The sequence below is a fragment of the Rhagoletis pomonella genome, unplaced genomic scaffold, assembly GCF_013731165.1.
Source record: "Rhagoletis pomonella isolate Grant_MI unplaced genomic scaffold, Rhpom_1.0 Rhpom_scaffold_00009, whole genome shotgun sequence".
Classification (NCBI taxonomy): domain Eukaryota; kingdom Metazoa; phylum Arthropoda; class Insecta; order Diptera; family Tephritidae; genus Rhagoletis; species Rhagoletis pomonella.
This window is the reverse complement of record NW_023458563.1, coordinates 19664150-19686463: the sequence shown is the minus strand read 5'-3', so window position 1 is coordinate 19686463 and position 22314 is coordinate 19664150. Positions and strand designations below refer to the sequence as shown.

The 22314-nt window shown below is 33.4% G+C and overlaps 1 protein-coding gene across 6 annotated transcripts in view; it reads left to right on the top strand.

Annotated features, from left to right (window-relative positions):
• LOC118745621 (paired box protein Pax-6) overlaps positions 1 to 22314 on the top strand; it is a 606665-nt gene that overhangs the window by 351162 nt on the left and 233189 nt on the right. For all 6 annotated transcript variants that reach the window (XM_036479150.1, XM_036479149.1, XM_036479146.1 and 3 more), the window contains one exon: positions 9725 to 10595. In XM_036479150.1, the coding sequence (XP_036335043.1) occupies positions 9725 to 10595 (871 nt within the window). The remainder of the gene's footprint in view (positions 1 to 9724; positions 10596 to 22314) is intronic.

Sequence of the window (22314 nt, the reverse complement as noted above, 5' to 3'; positions counted from 1 at the left end):
AATACTATAATTTCAAAGATATGATTAATTCCAAAATTTATTTAAAAAATTCAGTGCAATTTAAATAAAAATATGGGTAACAAATGAAATACTTTTTCCAAACATCTTTCAGAGACACAGATTCAAATGTGTGTTTCAATGTCGAAGTACTCTGAAGATCTATGAATGCTTCTTAAATGGATTTTGTACCAAACCGATATTACTACTACCATCCGAAAAATAATCTGACAAAGATTTCAGGTCATTTACCAAGTGACCAGTTATGACATTTCACATTTCATTTTAAATTCATCGCGTTCCTTGTAGAAAGTTGTATACAACTCTTTGGCTACAGCGGCCAACAACACATACCGGTTAGAAAAAAACAAGCTGTCAAGCGCAAACTCAACGCTCTTATGTAGGTATGGCACTAAGTACGGCAATCATACCTACTACGAGTACATACATATGTATAGGCCAGTATCCAGCTCTAAAGAAAAGCAAAAACTCCCCTGTAGTCAAATGTACTAGTTGAAAACTACCTCACAACTAGCATGCTCCCAACTGGTCAGCCAACTACCTTTTTTCCATGCAATCAACTGGTATTTTTAATATGGGGATGTCCCACGAAATGGCAATTGTCAGATTTCGGTCACAAATATACCAGTCTCATACTAGTTCAAAATAGACAGAAAATTACTAGTAAAATAATTAATGAATATAAAGCATAGTTCACTCAAAATCGGTACGCATGAAAAATATTTACTTTGTTAGAATAAAGAGAAAACATTCCGTTATAGATACATGTTAACGAAGGTTTCATATTTTGCTTGGATAAATAAATAAGAGACAATTTCTTTGATAATGATACAATTTTTCTGAACACCCGTTCTAGAGAGTTGTGTAGTCAACTTGCTCTACTAAACTGTCTTTAGTTTATGTTTTTCCACAGCTCGCACATCTCTACTAATTTTGTTTTAAATAAATACCATGTATTTTTCTTTTGACTTAAATAGGTCATATTCGCAAATTGATGACTTCCAGAACTTTATTCAAATCATTGGCTTCAATCTGATTTAAAGTTACTTATGAATAATTAGTTTTCATAAAAACCAACCAACACTTTAAAAAAGGTCCAAAGTAAATGATACAATGAAATAACACTTTGTGCCAGCGCTCCTTCCAGCATATTTCTGGGGTCATATGACCCATTGTGGAGTCTGATCGAGTTTTAATGAGACTGCCTCGATTCTCTTGTCATTTCATAGCCTTCTGATAACTGTGTCAACTTCTATAGATTTAGTTGTAAGAGGATATCACCCTTTTCCTTTTTATCTTAAAACTTTTAACGTAGGAGTTGATTGAAGTCCAGTTTTAAACATGTTTTATTAGTCATTATTATAAAATACCACATTTAGTGCGAACATTGTGGTAAAGTAAACGGGTCCGGTTTTTGTTATAAAATGTATATAATCTAACAGAATTTTATATATTATAACTCGATAAGGTTTAAGTCTTGCTATAGCTTGCATTCGCTGAACTGTGGATAACCGTTTTCCAATTCTCTCTCGCGAATTCTTCTGAGAAGCCGGGTTTTTCCTAATTCAGGTAAAGAGCCTTATCCTTAAGCTGGTGCGAAATGATGTCTTTTAATGATTAGCTTACCCCGTTAGTTTAAGCAGAAGGAATTTTTTCATTGATTTTTGGAGGATAATTATAAATTTTTTGGTATATTTAATTTTAATTTGATTTTTGATCTCGAAAATGTGGGATTTTCAACGAATTCGTTCAAACTAACTAACTAACAAATAAAACTGTCAAACTAAAAGCCAGTACTATGAAATTTAAACCTCATAATGGAAGATATATTGTCTAACGATCTGCATTCCAACTTTTTAATATATTCCAACAATAGTTGTACAGAAATTGCTGGAACGCGTACCGATTTAGAGTGAACGATGCTTTACAATAAAAAACTTTTGATTACGTACACTTTAATATATTACACATTTTTATTTAGCAGCCTTAGATTTGCCAATAATTAGTGTTAAATTTTTTGAGTATTATTTGAAAGGAAAAATAAATGCATAAATATTTCAAACTTTCTAACATAAATTTAAATGCATTTTTCATTAAATGTTATTAAAAGTAAAAGCTTTCTGGTACAGTAAATACTATATTTATATCTTTTTAATAATATTGAATATGCAAAAGAAAACATTTTAGTTAAAAATAAAATTAATACTTTAGCTCATTTTTGACTGAACTAAAATAAAAATACAAGTTTTCATTCAAACAAATTAAATTCATTAGCTTTGCACATTTCAGTCCTTTCTTTTTAAAATTTTATAAAAGTAATAATTAATGTTTAAAATTTGAGATTTGGATAAGAATAAAATAAATAAATAATTCAAGCAGTTATGAATTATTCTTAATTTTTGTCTATAGTTTGGCTTGTTGATTGATTGATAATTGAAATTATCAAATAATTATATTAATCTAGTGTTTAAAAAGAGTCAAAAATAATTGAAAATGATCAAAAATAACCAAATAATTATGTAATTAAAATTAATGAATTAATTAAAAATTTTTAAGTAATTAATTATTAATCATTAAAAAGGTGCCAATATCGGTATTTAATCATTAAACGGTTATCCAAAAAACATGCTTTGGAAAATAATCATTATGAATATTAATCATTATTTAACAGGTCTGGTACAATTGAATACGTCCTCTTTTTACAATATACCCAGATAAGAGTTATAATTAGGGAGTTCACAAGTCGTGCTATTTGTCATATTTGCTCTTTTGTACTATTTTTTTAGAACAGTTGTAAAATGAAACTTGTGAGCATCCCATACTTTTTCGTATGCTATTGTACAATATTTTAACAATTATATTTCACAAAATCAAAATTATTAAAACAACTTTAGGAAGGGCATTATACCAGAAGAAGCGAGAAAAGCAAATTAATGGCTGCGATTTGCGAGAAGTACGCAATGATGGAAGGAAGTGAGTCGTCAAATAAGTCATTTATGAATTTTTATACCCGAGCGCACTTGTGCACAAGGGTACATTAATTTTGTTCACATAACGGTTGTTTGTAACAGCCAAAACGAATCGAGATAGATACAGACAAATGTATACATATATGCTCAGAATGAATAGAGAAATCGATTAAGCCATGTCTGTCTGTCCGTCCGTCTGTCCGTCTGTCCGTCCGTCCGTGTACACGATAACTCGAGCAAAAATTGGGATATCTCAACGAAATTTGGTATGTAGGTTTCTGTTAATCCAAGGTAGGCTGGTATTGAAAATGGGCGAAATCGGACAGTAACCACGCCCACTTCCCATATAACGGTAATTTCCAGAAATACGAAAACTGCGATATTTTAGTAACTACTGAAGATAATTCACTCAAAATTGATATTTGTAATAATTTTCAGACGAAAAATAAGAATATTAATAATTTTTGGAAAATGGGCGTAGCCACGCCCACTTATGGTTACATGTGTATATCTTGGTAACCGCTGCACAGATTTCTTCCAAACCTGGCACAGTTGTTGGCCTTGATACAGCATACTAAATGGCCGAAAATTAAAAAAATTGGACAATAACCACGCCCACATCCCATATAAGGGTAATTTAGAGAAATACAAAATCTTCGATAAATCAGTAAATATTAAAGCTAATTTATTCAAAATTGATGCCTGCAACTTGCTTGCTTGCTTTTTGGAAAATGGGCGTGGCACCGCCCACTTATGATCACATATATGTATATCGGTAACCGTTCTATCAATTTGTACCAAACTCGGTATGATTATTGTGCTTGCCAAATAAAAGCAAAACGTTGAAAATTATTGAAATCGGACTAAAATTACGGCCGCTTTTTATATAACGGTAAATTTCAGAAATGCTTGAAACTTCAATAATTCGAAATTTAAGGACGCTAATTTACTCAAAATTGATACACCCCGGCTTACCATCTACCGGTAGCTTTCGGAAAGGTGAAAAAACATATATTTAATACTTGCGCCAGGTATTTAATGTTCGGCTCCGCCCGAACTTGGACTTTCTTACTTGTTTTAATTTATTTGGTGCATTTTTGTTAGGCGATGAAGATGAGGAGGAAGAGATCGATGAAACTTTTAGGTTGAATATGCTTGTGTTGTTGGCAAATCGCCGAAGTGTCCATGTAGGAGTTCCGAAATCAAACCATTGGGATCTAAATGTGTTACAACATTTTGACGATAACCGATTTTGCCAGATGATGCGCGTGAACAAGATGGAGTTTGCTTACCTTTTAAACTTAATAAAAGATGACGACTTATTCCGAAATAATCGCAATGCAAGACAACTTAAAATTGATACACAAATTAGGATCGTACTTTTTCGATTAGGATCATCGTGTGAAGGACTTTCGGTTCGTAAAGTGGCTTCTTTGTATGGTATTGGAGATGGCGGTACCATACAGATCGTAACCAGAAGAGTTTTTAAAGCTATTCTTAATTTGAAGCGAAAGTTTTTGTACTGGCCCGATGAAAAAGAGACTAAAACTTATTGCAGCAACAGAAAAAGAAATGCCTGGTTGTGTTGGATATATAGATGACTCCGAAATTAAATTAGCTGAAGCACCTGTAGGGAATCACCAAATCTTTTCTTCTCGGAAGCGCCCATATTCTGTAAAAATTCAAGTAATTTGTGATCATCAATTGCGCATAAGGCAAGCTACGTTTGGATAGATACAGACAAATGTATACATAAATGATCAGAATGAAAAGAGAAGTCGATTAAGCCATGTCTGCCTGTCCGTCCGTCCGTCGGTGTACACGATAACTCTAGCAAAAATTGAGATATCTCAACAAAATTCGGTATATAGGTTGGCCTTTATCCAAGGTAGGTTGTTATTGAAAATGGGCGAAATCGGACTGTAACTACGCCCCTTCTCATATAACGGCATTTTCGAAAAATTTTTGAAAATTAGTATGTGAATTAGAATTTTGGTACAAAATAATATTATTATGAAATTTGCGTACAAAGAAGCGCAAAATTGTTGAAGCTCCACAAATATCCTAGGCACATCAACGGGTCTGCGGTGTATCAAGAAGAAGTGTGCCGAATTTAAAAGAACATGGTAGGAACATCAATGACCCCGTTTGAACGGGAAAACTTTTTCATCCTGTGGATCAGCAGAATTGTAGAAGAAGATTATGCACTCTTGGTAAACCTTGCAATACTTGCAGATATTTCAGGCGTGGAAATAAGAGCTTTTAGCACCGAAGGAGATTAGTACTTATACCATATGTTATCTCAGCGCTATTTTTCTTGGCCTATAAGTAAGCAAGGTTCTGCTCTTCAGTAGTTTTAACCTAAACTAATAATATTTATATACAAACCGTTTTTGCATAGCAACACTACTTTTGTATTGGTCAACGCAAAAGTTCTTATAAGGCGTCGCGAAGCAAGCCAGGCATTTGCTGGTCGCTAATAGAAACAAACGAGAATCCACAATCCCGTTGATATCAACCTCCTAAAATCTCAAAACAGGAAAGATCAAAAGTGAGTGAATAGAGTTTCCTTAGGTTTTTGATGTGAATCGCTTGTCCAATTGCTGAAAATTTCAAAGCAATCCGCTTATTATTAAAAAAAGTTATGTTACTATAAGTGATAAAATGCCCTACATTCATTCAGTTTTGATCTCCAGTGTACATCAGCTAAAGTAAAAAAGCCTCATATTTAGAATTTTCAAATAACCCTCAAAATTGTGACTTGTCATTAAAAACCCGACAGCTTCGACTTACAATGATTTTTTGTTTGTCCGCATAAAAAATGCTTTCAATGTGTATCTAATTTCAAACGATTCCAATATATAAAACTTAAGTATTCATTCAGTCGTTATTTTACTTAAAAATTAAAGAGATTTGGCGAGTTGAACACGGCTTAGATTTTGCAAATATTTCGCCTACGTCTTTAGACATTTATAATTATTACTTAAGTTAGCATTTAATTCCCCCCCTGCTGATTGCGGAAACTTGAAGTTGCCTGTAAAATTAGTGACTAAAAACTGCCCTGACAAACCAAATGCCGGTGTAAGAACTCAGTTATAAAAATTGATTGCTAGTTTTATTTATTACTCATATAATAAAAGTTCCAAGAAAATAAGTTACCTACGTTTAGATTTGCATCTTGGAAAATAAGTGTTTTTGGTTTTTTTTAGTTGAGAAAAAAATATTTTAGAGTTTTAAGTGGAGAATAAAATATTTTTGTAGTTTTATTTTTAGCTAAGAAAGCAAAAGGTTTGAGTTTTGTTCTTTTTTGGAAAATATCAGACATGATTTTGGTAAAATTTTTTTCTTAGGAAATAAACAACAAAAACTAGAATTCAAAAGTCTGAGATAAAAGGAGGTTTTAGCCTTTCATTAATTTCTTAGCTGTATCGTTGCCATAATGCATTAGCTTCTGTTCGTTTTTTTTCGAGTTTCAATCAACAATAACGTTAACGTTTTTGTAGTTGTTATGAAGTCTGCATACATTTCATGTTCATACTTTTGCACTTTTTCCACGGTGCGCATTATATTTTTTCTTCAATTGCTTTTCATAGCTATAATATTTATGGTTACATTTAGTGTTTACAGAACCTGGTTCACTTTTAAAAAAATTTTACGGCGGATATTTTTGTTATTGTCTTTTCAATTTCATTACCGCTGGCACTGCGCCGCCCTTCTGTCACTGAATGTGCGAGGATATTTTTGCCTAATTTTTCCACTTAGTTGCACTTTCCCCTTCCGGACCAAAGCCCATACCGTGGCATGCCTTTTAAATCGTAGCCAACGCTGCTGCTGCTAGTGCTGTCAACAACAGACGCGGCATGCATTAAAAAACATCAACGACCAAAACAACAACTACCAAGGACCAAAAAACTAAAGTACATAAACGAAAATCTACAACAACAAAAAAATCGAGGAAAAATGTGCGACATCTGCTGTCACAGCCAGTCCGTTAGCTAGACGGCAAACTGGTAGCCTGCAACCAGTGTTGATATTAAGATTTTAAAATTGTACTAAATTATGACGAAAAGTGTAACTTTTGGAGTTTTATTGTACTTTTCACCATTTACGTCAACGCATTACCTCCCTTTTCCCGCAACCAGACAAAACCAATTTTTTTGTCTACTGCAGTGTGTTTATTGTTCAATTCATTGTACTGCTCCAGTTAGTGTAGGCTTAATTTAACGTTACTTATCATTGAGATCTCTTCAGCTAGCCTATAAAGTCATAAGCGCATATTCATAGTCATATTTAGTACTCAACTAAGTCGAAACTATTCTAAGTCACAACTAAAGATATTCATAGTCGCCTTAGTTTCGACTTTTCTGGCTAAGTACCAACTTAAATTTTAGTTTCGGCTGCAGCTGCAACTAAGTCGTAACTAGGAAGAAGTATTTTATCAAATTAAGGGAAAACAGACGAAATATGTAAAAATGAACTTGGTAGAGGGTGATTTTGATAATATTGAATAAACTCCAATTAAAATTTACAAGGATCGATCCATTTTAATTGGAAGATGAAATTGAATGCGTATTACAATTCGAATAAAGCTACATCACAATTTTATAATTGGAATAATTTAGATAAATTTTCAAATAATAAGTCAGTTACACGCTAGTTCTTTTAAAGTAAATTTGTGCATAACATTTAGATATCTACTATTTGTATGTTTCACAGCATGCTTTCGATAAACATCGACTTCACATCACTGCGGTTGTTCTGGCTATTTCACACAATTAACAAGAAAATGATACCTTATTCTTTTGCCTAATCATGCAATGAAAACAAAAATTTCGTAAACGGATGATCAAACTTGATACTATTTAATAAAAATGTAATTTTTCCAAAATATCGTAAAGAAAAATCGATACATTTTCACACTCGTTTTGCTAATCGTAAACTAAGTCGAAACTACTTAGTAGAAGTCTGAAATGCGACTATGAATGAGGTAAATTTTAAGTTGGTACTTAAATTTAAGTTGCAACTTTGTTAGTTTCGACTTAGTTGCTGGACTATGAATACGCACCATAGCCACTTTTGCCAAAAAGTCCCACTAAGTTAAACTAGGTTTCATTAAGCTTAGAGTTTAACTTAAATTATACACAAATAAATTCTTGAACTATATATCTCACATTTTTAAATGTAAAAAGCTACTGACACTCGGTTTGGGCTGTTTATTATAGTTTTTCCAAATTAATTTTAACTATTATTTTTTTTTATAAAAGTATAGCTCATTGTCTAACAAAATCTATACAAATACAACTTAATTTAAAATATTGAAAAAAAAAAAACGTCAACAACGGTGTTGCGCATTTTCATCCATATAAAATAAAATGCGAGCATTCATTATATGGAAGAAAGTGCGCAACATCACAAACGAAAAAATTCCAAAAATCAACGGTATTATTAAGACACTTCTAACTTGCATCTTATTATACTACAGTGAATGGGCTACAAAAGTGTTAACCCAAAACATGTCTACAAATTCTGAACAAAAACGGTGAAAATTTGATAAAACTCTGTTGATCTTTTTCACTCTTTCAAGTTTGGATTTAATTGTAAGGTTTTTGTTAGACAATGAGCTACAATTTTATAAAAAAAAATATTTAAAATTCATTACAAATAAATAAAATAAATACCGGGTGACCGTGTAATTTTGTCAAAGATGAAGACAATAATGATAAAAAATTAATACACTCAGGTCAGTTCATATTAATGAAAATAAACCACACAAAATGAGATCACTACAACGCATGAAATTTACATACAACACCGGAATCGCTTAATTACTTCTATATCTGCAGGATCGCCATTAGGTAAATTGCATTTCCAAAGATTTTTTCAAAATAATTAGCTATCAGGGATATTTCACCCGCCGATGAAAAGAAATCGCAGTCACCATAACGCACAACACTAATATTGCTGTTCATAATCACGTTTACATCCAAAATTACAATTCATAATTTCGTTTTGTAGCAAATATGAAATATAGGTACATATACCCATTTACTTAAATGTAAACGGATTAAGAATCAAAGTGCTAGAAGAGATTTGAGCGTTGGGTACAAAAAGTATTTTTGATGCTGAAAACTTAAATCGGCCAATTGTAATTTAGTACCTTTTAAAATTAATTGTACTGAAAAAAGTACAATTGTACTTAAAATATCAACACTGCCTGCAACTACACAGGCAGGCCTTCTTCTTCGGTTCTGATAAACTCGAGCTCGGGTCTAGCTGGCGCAGCGCACGCACTCACACATTCAGCCTTTCGCATTTAATGCGAATGCCCTGCTAATACACAGGGAAAGAGAAATAGCGGCTGCAATGCAAATTTCTTAGTAAATTAGAATTTTTCATTAACAAAAACCTACGGGTGCACCTTTTGTGGCATGAATCGACGGACGACAATGGCAGCAAAGCATCATTACCGTTTCATGCCACTCAGTCCAGAAAGTCGTTGTATGCATTCGCATTCAGGCTTTTATTCTATGCTCTTTTCCTAATTCTTTGCGCTTTCCCATTTAATAAAAGTATAACTCACATGTTCATACACGCACATATGCATTTATGGAATTACTTTTATGTACACCTGCATATTTGCTTTGCTTGTCTATATTTTACTTACAAATACATACATACATATGCACTTGTTTATCTACTCATGAGTATTGATGTATTTGTCTCTAACAATTTCTTAGGTTTCCTCCATTAACCGAGTGCTGCGCAACTTGGCCGCCCAAAAGGAACAACAGCAGCAACACGGCTCGCTTTTAACGAATGGCAGCAGCAGCAGCAATGGCGGCAGTGCAAGTAGCGCCACTGGCAACCCGAACGCTTCCAACCCCACGAGCAGTGCTGCCGGCAATGGCTTAGGTGGAGGTTCCACCAGTGGCGGCAGTGGGGAATTGATGCAGACAACCAACACACCGCTGAACTCCGACGGCAGTATGAGTAGCAGTGTCGGTGGTGGAGACGGCGATGGCGGCACGACGAATGGTAGCGTTGCTGGTATTAGTGGCACCACAGACTCTGCGGATGCTGTTTACGACAAGCTACGCCTGCTAAATGGCCAACATCAACATAGCGGCATAGGCTCAAACTCATCACTTCCACCGCCGGCGGGCACGCTGGCACCTGCGGCTCCACATCATTATCACCACCTGCAGTCGCACTCGCACCCACAGACACACCCGCATATGCACGCCTCGGCCACATCGCTGCCGCCCCACCACGCACATCACCTACCGCACACGCACCATCATGCTATATCAAATCAAAGCTGGCCGCCACGACACTATTCTACTTCATGGTATTCGCCTCCGCTAAATCGTGGCGCTGGTGGTGGCGGGGGACCAGTCTCCAGCGGGGTGAACAGCGCCAGCAGTGGCGGCATTTCATCGCCAACGGAAATTGTGACCTCAGCTTTTGCTTCGGGTGTACAGCCGCTTAGTCCGCACGGAGGCGGTGGTGGCGCCGCCAACGTCAACGGCGGCAGTGGGAGCACCAGCAACTTGTCCTCCGCGCAACACAACAGCTGCCCAATGACCGATGAAATACTACTGAAAAAGGGTAAGTGTACACCTGCATTCCTGCTTGAAAAGTTTGACTTAAATTACTGATAAGTATATATCTACACATGTACAATATAAATATACGAGTATTTAATTACGTGCACATGTACGTTGGCCGCTACTCATTTACAGTATGGCTTTTTAACCGACTTCACAAAAAGAAGGTTATCAGTTCATCAGAATATTTTTTTTTTGTTTTTTATGTATGTTACCGCATAACTTTGGACCACGTTAACCGATTTCTAAAATTCTTTTTTTAAGAAAAATTGTTACCTCACAGGTGGGCCCATACTAATTTGGTTTAAATCCGATCATTAGATCATTAAAAATTTAACGATAATCTTAAATTTTTATATGAGAATTGAAGTTGGTTTTGTTTTTTGCTTAAAAATTACTTCTTTCCAATTCCGTAGCGGTTTCTGGGATTGGGAGTTGTAGGTGAATGGAATGGACAATTACGCAATTTTTTACATATTTTAAAGTATTTACGCAAACAACTCATAATCAAAATAATAGTGTTACCTTTATTCTCGTAGTATGTAGAGTATGATTAGCAAACATATGGTGACACTTAGGATCAGGGATGTTGCGAATATTTGCATTCGCATCATTTTACACATTCGCATTCGGCATTCGCATTCGCATCAAATCATACGAATGCCAGCTAACGACGAGTGTTGCCACAAAGATTTTTAATTTGTTACCATACCTCTTAAAAAAAATTACCAAATTTTTATGAGCATAATATTCTAAACAAATTGGAAATTATTTTTTCGACGTATGTAGATAATTATTTTGGCGACGACTGAACTGCATCACGTCTGGGATTGTGGCCAGCTTAGATCTATTTATATTTTTTGACCGAAAGATGAGTTCTTCCCCTTCTTTTGTGAGAAACTCATAAAAATCATGATGTCGCTGCCGCGTTCAAAAAATTCATATCACCATCGATAGAGCGTTTAGATAACGAAGTTGAACAATTTACAGCTGTGGTTGTCCTCTTCAGTGTGTTCCGACTATAACAATTCACAAATATTTTTAAAACATAGCGCAAAAAATCACTCAGAGATTTACAAACATTTAAAAGGTGTTTAATAGTTAATTTCCACTGCAGTTTATGCCTATTGGAAAAAAGCAGATTACAACTCTAAGGAGGTAGTTGCTCATATTAAGCACAAGCAAATGAAAGGAAAATAACAAAAACGAATATATAAACCTTGCGGATCACCTCTTGTTAAAATTATCTAAACCCTTAAGTGTAATTAAGCGTTTGGTGGAAATGGGCTGTAACATACAGTCTTTTACATAACTTAAAATCAAACCATGAAACCAGCAAATATATCGTTAAACGTTAGATAAAATTTACTTTTGTAATTTTATAAATGGTTCACATTCGTATTTAATCGCAAAATTTTAATTAGTCCTGTGAAATTATTTTCCTTCACCATTGGTTCCGGCAGGTAAAAATTATCCAAAACCCTGATTTGTGGGACTGTAGGGGCTGTGATCGAGCCGCCATATTGGGAAAAATGGGTGGATTCCTTAAATTGCTATATTGCAAACTCATACTAAAAGTTCTCATACTAAGAGTTCATTAAAGAGCCCTTTAAATTTTTGGCTGTCTTAAGGTGTAGACGCATACATATCGAGTCGTGTGCGCAAAAATGACGTATGAGCCAAAAAGTAAATTGTTCAGGAGACGGTTTTTTTTTAATATCTTTGCATCCAGCTTATATATTGTCATGAAATTTGGTAAGTAACTTTATTTAGTTCTCTTGTATATAATGCAATAAATAGAATTTTAATATTCGTAGCATAAGGGTAGGTTTTGGCTCATACGTCTTTTTTGCCTGCACAAAATCAAGCTACTGTCTGATGATTTGGCTGTTACATCAAAATTTTTTTTCACATATGTTTATTTTTTTTATTTTGTACTTCAGATTATTTATTTTTACTCACATATATATCTAAAATTAAGTTAAATTCATGTAAAATTAAGTCTTCTAAGTTAAATTCATTGGTTTTCATAAAAAAAAGTTTTAAAAAGTGTAAAATTAAGTAAAATTATGTTTAAAACAAGGGAATTAAATCTATCAGTATCAGTCTTCCTCTTGATCTGTCTCAGGAAGGCGATCCTTGACGTTCTCATCGTGTTGCATATTTAAATATTCGTTGTGAAAATGTCGAGGTATTGTGTTATTTTCGCAAAGTTTTTTTAAATCTTTGTACTTCGTCGATGAAATTTCCGATTTATTCTTATACAGAGGAAGTGGTCCACTTGTTATTATATGAGTGTTGCGTCTTGACCGTGCGATGGAGTCCATATTAAAATTTTTAATTTCGGAATGATCACCGTATCCATGGTTAAGCTTAATAATAGGATTATTTTTCTCAAATGTTGCTGAGCGCAAAGTTGGAAACGATAATTTTTTTGAATTGGGGAACAGTGCCTGTGAGTATGTTTTCCAGTCTTTGAAGTCCCAATGATTCATGATAATACATTCATAATTAACCGGATTTGTTCTAGCGTTAGATATCATAGTGTACCATTCACTTGGAGCCCAAACGGTCCTATCTCGGACAAATGATTCGATAGTACTATGAATGGAATCAACGGGCATCATAGTATGTCCAGGTAATAAATATGTTACTCGTATATTGTTGATAAAATTTGAGTTTTCAAGGAAATATAATATCATAGCTAGCAAAGCTCTATTGCGATTTTGTCCCGCACAACTATCACAGTACAGGCTAATTGAAGAGTACGTGCTTCTTTCATCCACAAGTTGGAGATAGCAAAATATAATGGTCGAAATTTCATTACAACCCATTTTGCCATCAGCTTCTCCCCACAAAAAGCAGTAACCATTCCGGGTGCCATTCTCATATATGCTTTCCTTGTAATATGCATATTTTCGTGAATAAAATAAGGTTACACTTTTCCCGTGAGGTGTATTCAAAACTTTTTGCAGGTCGAAGCTTGCACAAAGGAATGTCGGACTTGACGTATGAGTACTTTTTTTCTGTTCCTCTAAAAAATTTCTTTAGACTTATTTTTGTCTCTTATGTGATTTTGATATGATTCGGTTTGCTTCAAGCTATGTTGGGCTTCATTATTCAAGTTATTATAGTTTACGCAAGTTACGCATTTGTCTTTTTTAGGCAAATGAAAACCAATATGGAAACGATTTTTAAAAATGTTTCGAAAAACATATAAGGACACTTTAGCCCCTTCCTTATTTATACTTAGAAGATGTTTAGTATAGCATTTATATACTCCTTTTATGTTGCGAAATTCTTGTGGAAGGTACAGCTTGTTGCTTTTATCGCGACAATAATGCGAAGGAACTGCTCAATAAAAGAGGTAACAATTGCGTCGTCAGCGTCACAAGTTTTGTTATAAGGCTTGAATTGTTTTACTTTAGCAGTGCAGGTTTTCAAACAACTTTTGTTATTTCTTATCCATATTAACATTTTTTGTGATATATGAAGAGTACTCAGCAGAAATTTTTGGCATACATTGTGCCTAATATTATTGAAATCAATTGCATAACTATAGCTGACTCGCTTTTTATCACTGCCTCCCCTGCGCCTGTTTACATTTTTGCTCATCATGCAAGAAAGCAACCAGTCTTTTTGCCTTATTTTGTTACCTATGCCCCAAAAATGTTCATTTATTGCTAAACGATCTGACTCGGCAAACTTTTCACTACACTTATAGGGACATTTTTTATTTGCACATGGATTTGTAAAAACACTTCTATTACACTTTTTAATATTCTGCAGTCTTTTAGGTAATGGTCTACGCTTTCTGTAACCTCTTTTTCCAACGCATGTCTCTTCTTCAACATCATTCGGAGTGACTACAGATACGAATTCCTCAGAATATTCTGTATCGCTTTCACTGTAGGGAACGATAGCTTTTTTATTTGTAGCCTAAAAAGAATTATTTGTTTCATCTGAAATATTCATTAAAATGGTAGAAATATTAAAAGATTAAGTACCTCAGATCGCCAAGACGCCATATTTAAAAAAACAACGCAATAAAATTCAAAGCAAATTAGTATTTAACCACTTATTCACATTAATTTCAAAAAAAAAAAGACGTATCAGCCACTGCTTGCTCACTAAAAATGTAAACAAACAAAAATGGCACTTACGGCAAAATTGCTTTTGCTCTAAATTCGTAACGGTGCTTTTTATGGCGCTGAAACTTTGAGGGATGGTGCGTGTGATGATAAATTATCCATTTTTATAAAAAAACCGAAATTGAAAATCATGGCTCATACGTCTTTTTTGCGCATACGACTCGATATGTAAGTACATAAGCAATTTTTTTTTGTGCAATTGTAAGAAGGTTCAAAGTTATAAATTTTTATAAGTAATAAGTTAGTATTAAAAACTTAAAAGAATAGACGCTGAGAAAAATTACCAAATTGAAAAAATTTACCAAATTACCAACCTCGTTCAAAAAGGAAAAAATTACCAGTTTTGGTAAAAAATTACCAAAGCGGCAACGCTGCTAACGACCACTAAGCACACAGTCGCAGCGTATCGTAGAAATATTTACTTATTGTATGTATACATATGTAATTGGACGCCCGGCTGCATTGCGTAGCTACGCTTGCGATGGTAATTCTGCAGACTCTCATACGACTAGGTTCAGACCAGGGATGGAATTTCAAAATTGCCAAATGTGCCTAATGGTATTCAAAAATAGTGCCGAAAAGAAGATGAAAGTGCCACAAAATTAAAATTGCTTTCTTTTAAGGACTTTTAAGAACAATATATTTTTAGAAATAGTATTTCTAAAATACACTGAAGTAATATAATAATTATTAATTAACTAAATTATTGCAGTAAATCACTTTGATGAAGGATTCCTTAGACCATAGATGGGCACACCAATACAGTCTCATTTTGTCATGGTATTCGTGAATCGCGCTGAGTAACAGTTGCCACTTTTCTATATTGTACAAAAGTGCGTCGTTTTTTGCGAGTGTTAGAAAACGCTCTTACAAATTTATATTTAATTTGTATTATGAACATGAAACGAAAATAATAAAATATAATAAAAAAATAATGAAGAAATAATTTCAAATAATGAATTATGAAATTAATTTTTGTAAGCACATATGTACGCGCATGAAAAGTTTTTTTAATTTAATTTCATTAAACTAATGTTTTAAAAAATGATAGTTTATTCAACAACAAAATTCACGAACTTAAAATTTCTAAACTTTGTAAAAAACTCAGTATTCAATAAAGTATACTAAATATATTAAATTGCCGTATCGTACATACATATATACATAAAACCCATTACAAAACACTTTAAATTGGTTTACACAGTTCGGCAGTTTGACTTTTTTACCATGACAAATAATGTTGCCTTATATTAAAAGTACGACTCCAAGTAGTCGTATTACCACGTAACAAGCATTGGGCTTTATTGGCTTTTCTTAACACCAAAAACTATAATTGGCACTCATACGCAGCCATTTTGGGCATTGTTACATATATAGGTGGCAACAACGCGCTAAAATTACGAATAAAAATATTCAACGGCGAAGCGTGGTGCTACTCTCATGAAAACTGAAAGCAGACTGAAGTGAAATTCGCTGCGTCGTTTCTGTATACGTATAAGCGCTGCGACGCAGACGCTACTCGCGAGTAGCGTTTTGCCCATCATTGCCTTAGACATACATATACAGTGAAACCCGCTTAAGTACACCCTCCCTCCCTACCCTTCCTTAAGTACCCAACCTGATTAAGAAACCAACATTTTTGGGCACCGTGAATATTTTAATGTAATCTTAAGAAAATCTCTCTCTTAGGTACCTCCCCGCTTATTACCAACCCGCCTAAGTACCTAAATTTTTCGTACCATTTTACTTATAATTTTCCCCTTCTAAGTGCTCCCGCAACACGTTTGGCAAAAAAAATCAACGGCAATTTTTAGCCACTTGAAAATAACACATTGTTACACTAAAATTGTGTGAGCTATAAACACTTCTGATAAAAAATTTTAAATTTTTGATGAAAATTTGATGCATTTTTTTCAGTTTTCTAAAAAAAATTTTGGCTAAGGTTTATATCGTACTTGTAAGGGAAGGAACTGTATTTTAATTGAAAAATCTTAAAAATTAATACATAAGCATATATGGCAAACAATATCATTTTGAATTTGGTCCGAAATGATAGATATATCCAACACTGTATGTATGAATAAATATGTATAATCAATGACTGTAAAGAATTGAATTCTTGTAAAAATTACATAACATTGCTTTATCGATTTTTTTTTTACTTTTTGTTTATGTGTTTAAATAATGCTACGACTTTGGTTTTAAACTACACTCTAAAAGGTGCATGTAAAACTACTACTGAAAAGTGTTTACTTTTCAACCAGAATCTGTTCAAGTATACGCACAAGATGTTCAAGAATTGATTTTGAACATGAGTTGTTTAAAATATACACATGAAATGTTTAAAATTACAAACATTTTGAAAGTAAAAATATATTTTTTACAAATAATAAATACTAAGTGTCAGGGGCGCAGCCAGGACTATATTTTGGGGGAGGAGTTTATACTTCTGAGTATATATCATCAGAAAATACTGAAAATTCGCTTAAGATAATACGCTCTTTAAAACACATTTATGCAAGTTTTATGTACAGTATGTAATAAATAAATGAACTTTTTAAAGTTTCTTAAATTGCATTTTACTTACATAAAATTTACAACGAACTCAAACATTTTCAACCGGCGTCAAAAAAGGGGAGGTTATCATTTAATCAATAATTATTTTTTTACCGGAAAGATGATACCTTAAGGGTCGTCCCGTAATTTGGTTTAGATCCGATCATTAAATCATGAAAAAATTAACGCTAGTCCTAAATTTGTATATGAGAATTGAAGCCGGTTTTGCGTTTTGCTTAAAAATTACTTGTTTAATAAAATGTTGTATAAACACAAAAGAATTTTAATATAAATAAATTAAATAATACCATGAAATTTTTACACTTTTATGTTCATTTTCGTCGATTTCTTGTTTCTCATTTTTAAATACTTCGAATACCGAAAATTTAACTGAACTTGTATTTTTATCATGTAGCTCATTTTGGTGGAAAGAATTCGAGGTTAGCAATTTAAATCTTCGAATGCTTGTTAGGTACATATCAGCGGTAAACTTTTTTAGGCTGTAAAGTGTAAAAAACAACAGTACGTGAGTACGCATTGCATATTTTTAGGACAATGTTTTCATTCGCAGTTAAACTTTAAAGAGCTCTCAAGAAAAATGAAAAATTCTTACAAAGTGACGCACAAGAAATGGAAAAGAAACTTTCTTCTATCAAAATTTCTTAAATCAGTTTGCAGCTCTCAAGAAAAAAATGCTCTTTTATTTATTTCTTCAAGAAAATTTGCTTTTTCAAGCAACAGAAATAATAAGAAATATTTCTTGTGGTTTTCTTGGGAGAAGGATTCTAAGCTTTAAGATGCAATTTGTAATTGAGGTTATGAGCTTTGGGGGGGGTTTTAACCCCAAAACCCACTCCTTGTGTGCGCTAATGCTGAGTGCTCATAGTTACTCAACTTTAAACACTTTGCGTGTAGTTTTTCTCTACGTAACAAATTTGGTATGTAAAAGTAAACAGACAGTGTTTAATTTTGCACACACTAAGAGAGGAAACTGGTTACCTCTCTTTATATGCGTAAATTTAAACAAAATTTCTTTAGAGAAGATTTTAAACATTTTATGCGTAGACTGTGAAATTGTGAACAATAAATGTTTAGAACTCAAAAAACAAATTTGAAATTTGTTCTACGCCACACATATGATAAGTAAAAGTAAGCAAGCACACATATGATAAGTAAAAGTAAGCAAGTTTAATTTAATTAACACGGTGTGTAAATTTGCATTCATTAAGAGAGGAAACTGGTTACCTTTCTTAACATGCGCAAATTTAAACAAAAATGTTTAAGAGTGTACGTACGCTTCCTTAAATGCTCATATTTTATTCAAGGACAAAGCGGCCGCTGTGGTGTAGTGGCAAGCAGTGCGCGCTTCCACTCCACATGGCCTGGGTTCAAGCGCTGGTCAAAGTACTATCGCAAAAAAAAATTAGAGAAAAGGTTTTTTCAATGCAATGACAAACATCCGAGTGTATTTCTGCCATGAAAAACAGCTTCTCATAAAAATACAATCGCTGTTCGGAGTCGGCGTAAAACCTTAGATTCCTCCCCTTTTTGTGCCAACACCAAGGCGCATGAATGATCTTAATAAAAGTTAAATGAAATTGAAAATGTTATTTTGTACCTTCATTTAACCTGTAACTTACGTTGCAGTATAACTTTGGACCACGTGAACCGTTTTCGATTATTACTTTTTTTATTGGAAAGGTAATATTAACCTCAGCGGTAGTTCCATACTAATCTGGTTTAGTTTCGGAAATTTTTATATGAGCATTAAAGTGGGCTAAATTTTTTTCTTAAAAATTAATTCTTAATTTTTTTTTCAATTTGGCTACGAGATATTTGAACAATTTTTGCCACATTAATATCTAAATTGTAGTTTTCGGATTTTCCCCATCTAATAAATTTAACAGTTGTAATCAAAGATGTTTTTGTATTAGTACTTTATCGAAGCGCTTGTTAAAGCAAAGATTATTTCATTAAGAATGAATAAACGATACTTATATACTCTCTAAAAGTGCATGTAAAACCACTGCTGAAAAGTGTCTATTTTTCAACCCGAATTTGTGTAAATATACGTATAAGATGTTCAAGATTTGACTTTAAACATTAGATGTTTAAAATATAAAAAGAAATATATGCATGAAGCCATGGGCGTCGCCAGGATCGAATTTAGAGGGGGGCCGACACATAACAAAATCCTCCGAAAATTTTGTTTCAAAATTTTAATGTAGTTGATTGATTAATTCTTATTAGTACATATCTATGTGTAAACTAGTTCCATTTGAAAAGACAATCTTAACTAATAGCAAAATAAAAATTTAGTTTAGTAAGTAGGCGGAGTACTACACTTACATTTTATTGACTTATTTTCATACAAATAGAAAAAAACTAACACGAAATATGACTACTATTTTCTTACTACAAAAGTACGTAGAACGGCCTGAAGCATGAATGTGCAAATTTATCAATTTTGAGTTATTGGGTTGACTTGATTAACCTTTGGATGTTCTATGTTATACCAAAACCCAGAATACCATGCGTACATAGAAACCACATATTTCACCACGTCAATTACAGGAATGCAAAGTTTAGTCTCGAAAAAAAAACTTTCAAAATTTTCATCTTTGCACATTCATGTTTCTGGCATTGGGTGCCGATATGTACTTGCCGATTTTTCTTACAAAAATTATTAAAAAAAAAAACTTTCAAACTTGATTTCCCAAAATTTTCATCTTTGCACATTCATGGTTCTGGCATTGGGTGCCGATATGTACTTGCCGATTTTTCTTACAAAAATTATTTAAAAAGCAGACGCCTCGGTCGCTCAACAAACCGGTTAATCGTTTCTGCAATTGTTTCATATTGGTTCTCTAAAACAAATTTTCGATGTATGCTTAAGATGCCTCAACCTAAAGTTAAATTGTATAAGAAACTAAACTGACAAAAAAAAAATTATCTAGTAGTAACCCCCGAAATTCTGGTGAATGCAGTAAATAAATGCTTACTAATATTAAGAATTTAAATTTAAGTTTATAATAAAACGTAATATTCATGAATATACTTCAGTATTTAGCTAAAGATATATTTAAAGAACTTCGTGAAATACAACAACTGATCTCGTATTGCTAGTGACCAGATAGCCCAGGATAATTTTTAAGTTCTTAAAGGACCTTACTCTACTCAAAGCTTCGTACCAGGGATGTTGCGAATGTGGAATTTAAGACATCCGCGGATGCGAATGCGGATGCGGATGTTCAAACGCTAACATCCGCGGATTCGAATGCGAATGCGGATGTCAAGTATTTTTATACCCGAGCGCACTTGTACGCAAGGGTGTTATAACTTTTTTCACATAACGGCTGTTTGTAACAGGCAAAACGAATCGAGATAGATATAGACAAATGTATACATAAATGATCAGAATGAAAAGGGTAACCGTATGCGCACACGATAACTCGAGTACAAATTGAGATATCTTAAAGAAACTTGGTATATGTTGTTGAAAATGGGCAAAATAGGGCGATAACCACGCCTACCTCCATACATGTGTATATCTTGGGAACCGCTGCACCAATTTCTCCCAATCTTGGCACAGTTGTTGGCCTTCACAAAACATACCAAACGGCTGAGAAATTAAAAAATCGGATAATAACCACGCCCACATCCCACATAACGGTAATTTAGAGAAATACGAAAGCTTCGATAAATCAGTAATCAATACTGCAGCTAATTTATTCAAAATTGATGTTTGCAATAATTCTTTAGCAAAATGTACGCTTATAATTAAATGTTGGAAAATGGGCGTGACCCCGCCTACTTAAAACCACATATGCATGTGTATCTCGGTAACCGTTCGATCAATGTGTACCAAACTCGGTATGATTATAGTGGTTGTCCCACAAAGGCAAAACGTTGAAAGTTATTAAACTCTGACAAAAATTACGACCACCTTTTTATAACGCTAATTTTACCCAAAATTGATACTAACAACAATCCCTTGAAAAGAATTAACATTATGGAATTTTGGAAAATGGGCGTGATGCCGCCCACATATATCTATATAAGTTTATATCATTATGTCTAACTGAACGTTCTATCGAAAATGTTTGAAATAGACGTAAAACCACCACTGCCTAAAATGTAGCGGTAGTTTTCGGAAAGGTGAAAAAACTATATTGAATACTTGCGCCGGGTATTTAATGATCGGCTCCGCCCGAACTTAGACTTTTTTACTTGTTAAAAAATAAGTTAGGTGAGTAAATTAGGTGATTTAGTTAAATAAAAAATGGAAAGGTTAGCAATTTTTAATAATTTTTTTTTAGTACTTGAATTTAAAAATTGGAACATTGTATTCAATAAAAAGTTTTTAAAGGGTCGTAAATCACTGCGAAAAACTTGAAAAACTTGAAACTTGACAAAATTGTAATTCTTTTCGATTGACGCTGCACCAGTCGAGAGAACTTTCAGTTATAATTTTTTTTTTTATTGCGGTGCAATAATTATTTTTTGGGAATTGCATCGGTCTGCAAATGTCGTATGTATCCTCCTGACTTTCATCTTCACAATCTAGTATCATGGCAAGATCGTTGATTAAACACCGTTGTTTTCCAAAGAAGTCTTCATTCTCATTCTTTTGGTTGTTTCTGAATGTGGAGAACCAGTAACGTCAACAGCGTTTTTCGAATTTAGTTTTTGTAATTAATTTTTGATCCTTTTTTCTGTATACGTTTTATCATTGCACTTGCATAATATTCCAAGGACCGAAACAAGTTTTTTACCAGTTAAACTTGGCTTAATATTTTTTATTTCGAAAGTTTTTTTCTGGATAATAAACAAAAAGCTTATAAAAATTAAACAAATTTGATATCATGTGAAAGAGGACTGAAATAGCTTTTAAACAGAAATAACGAACGAAGGTTACCACCTCTATTTATATATTTTTTTATATCATTTAGTACTAAAGAAATTTATAACCTTACCCAAGGTTTGTTCTATGGTAATTAATTATCATTTTTT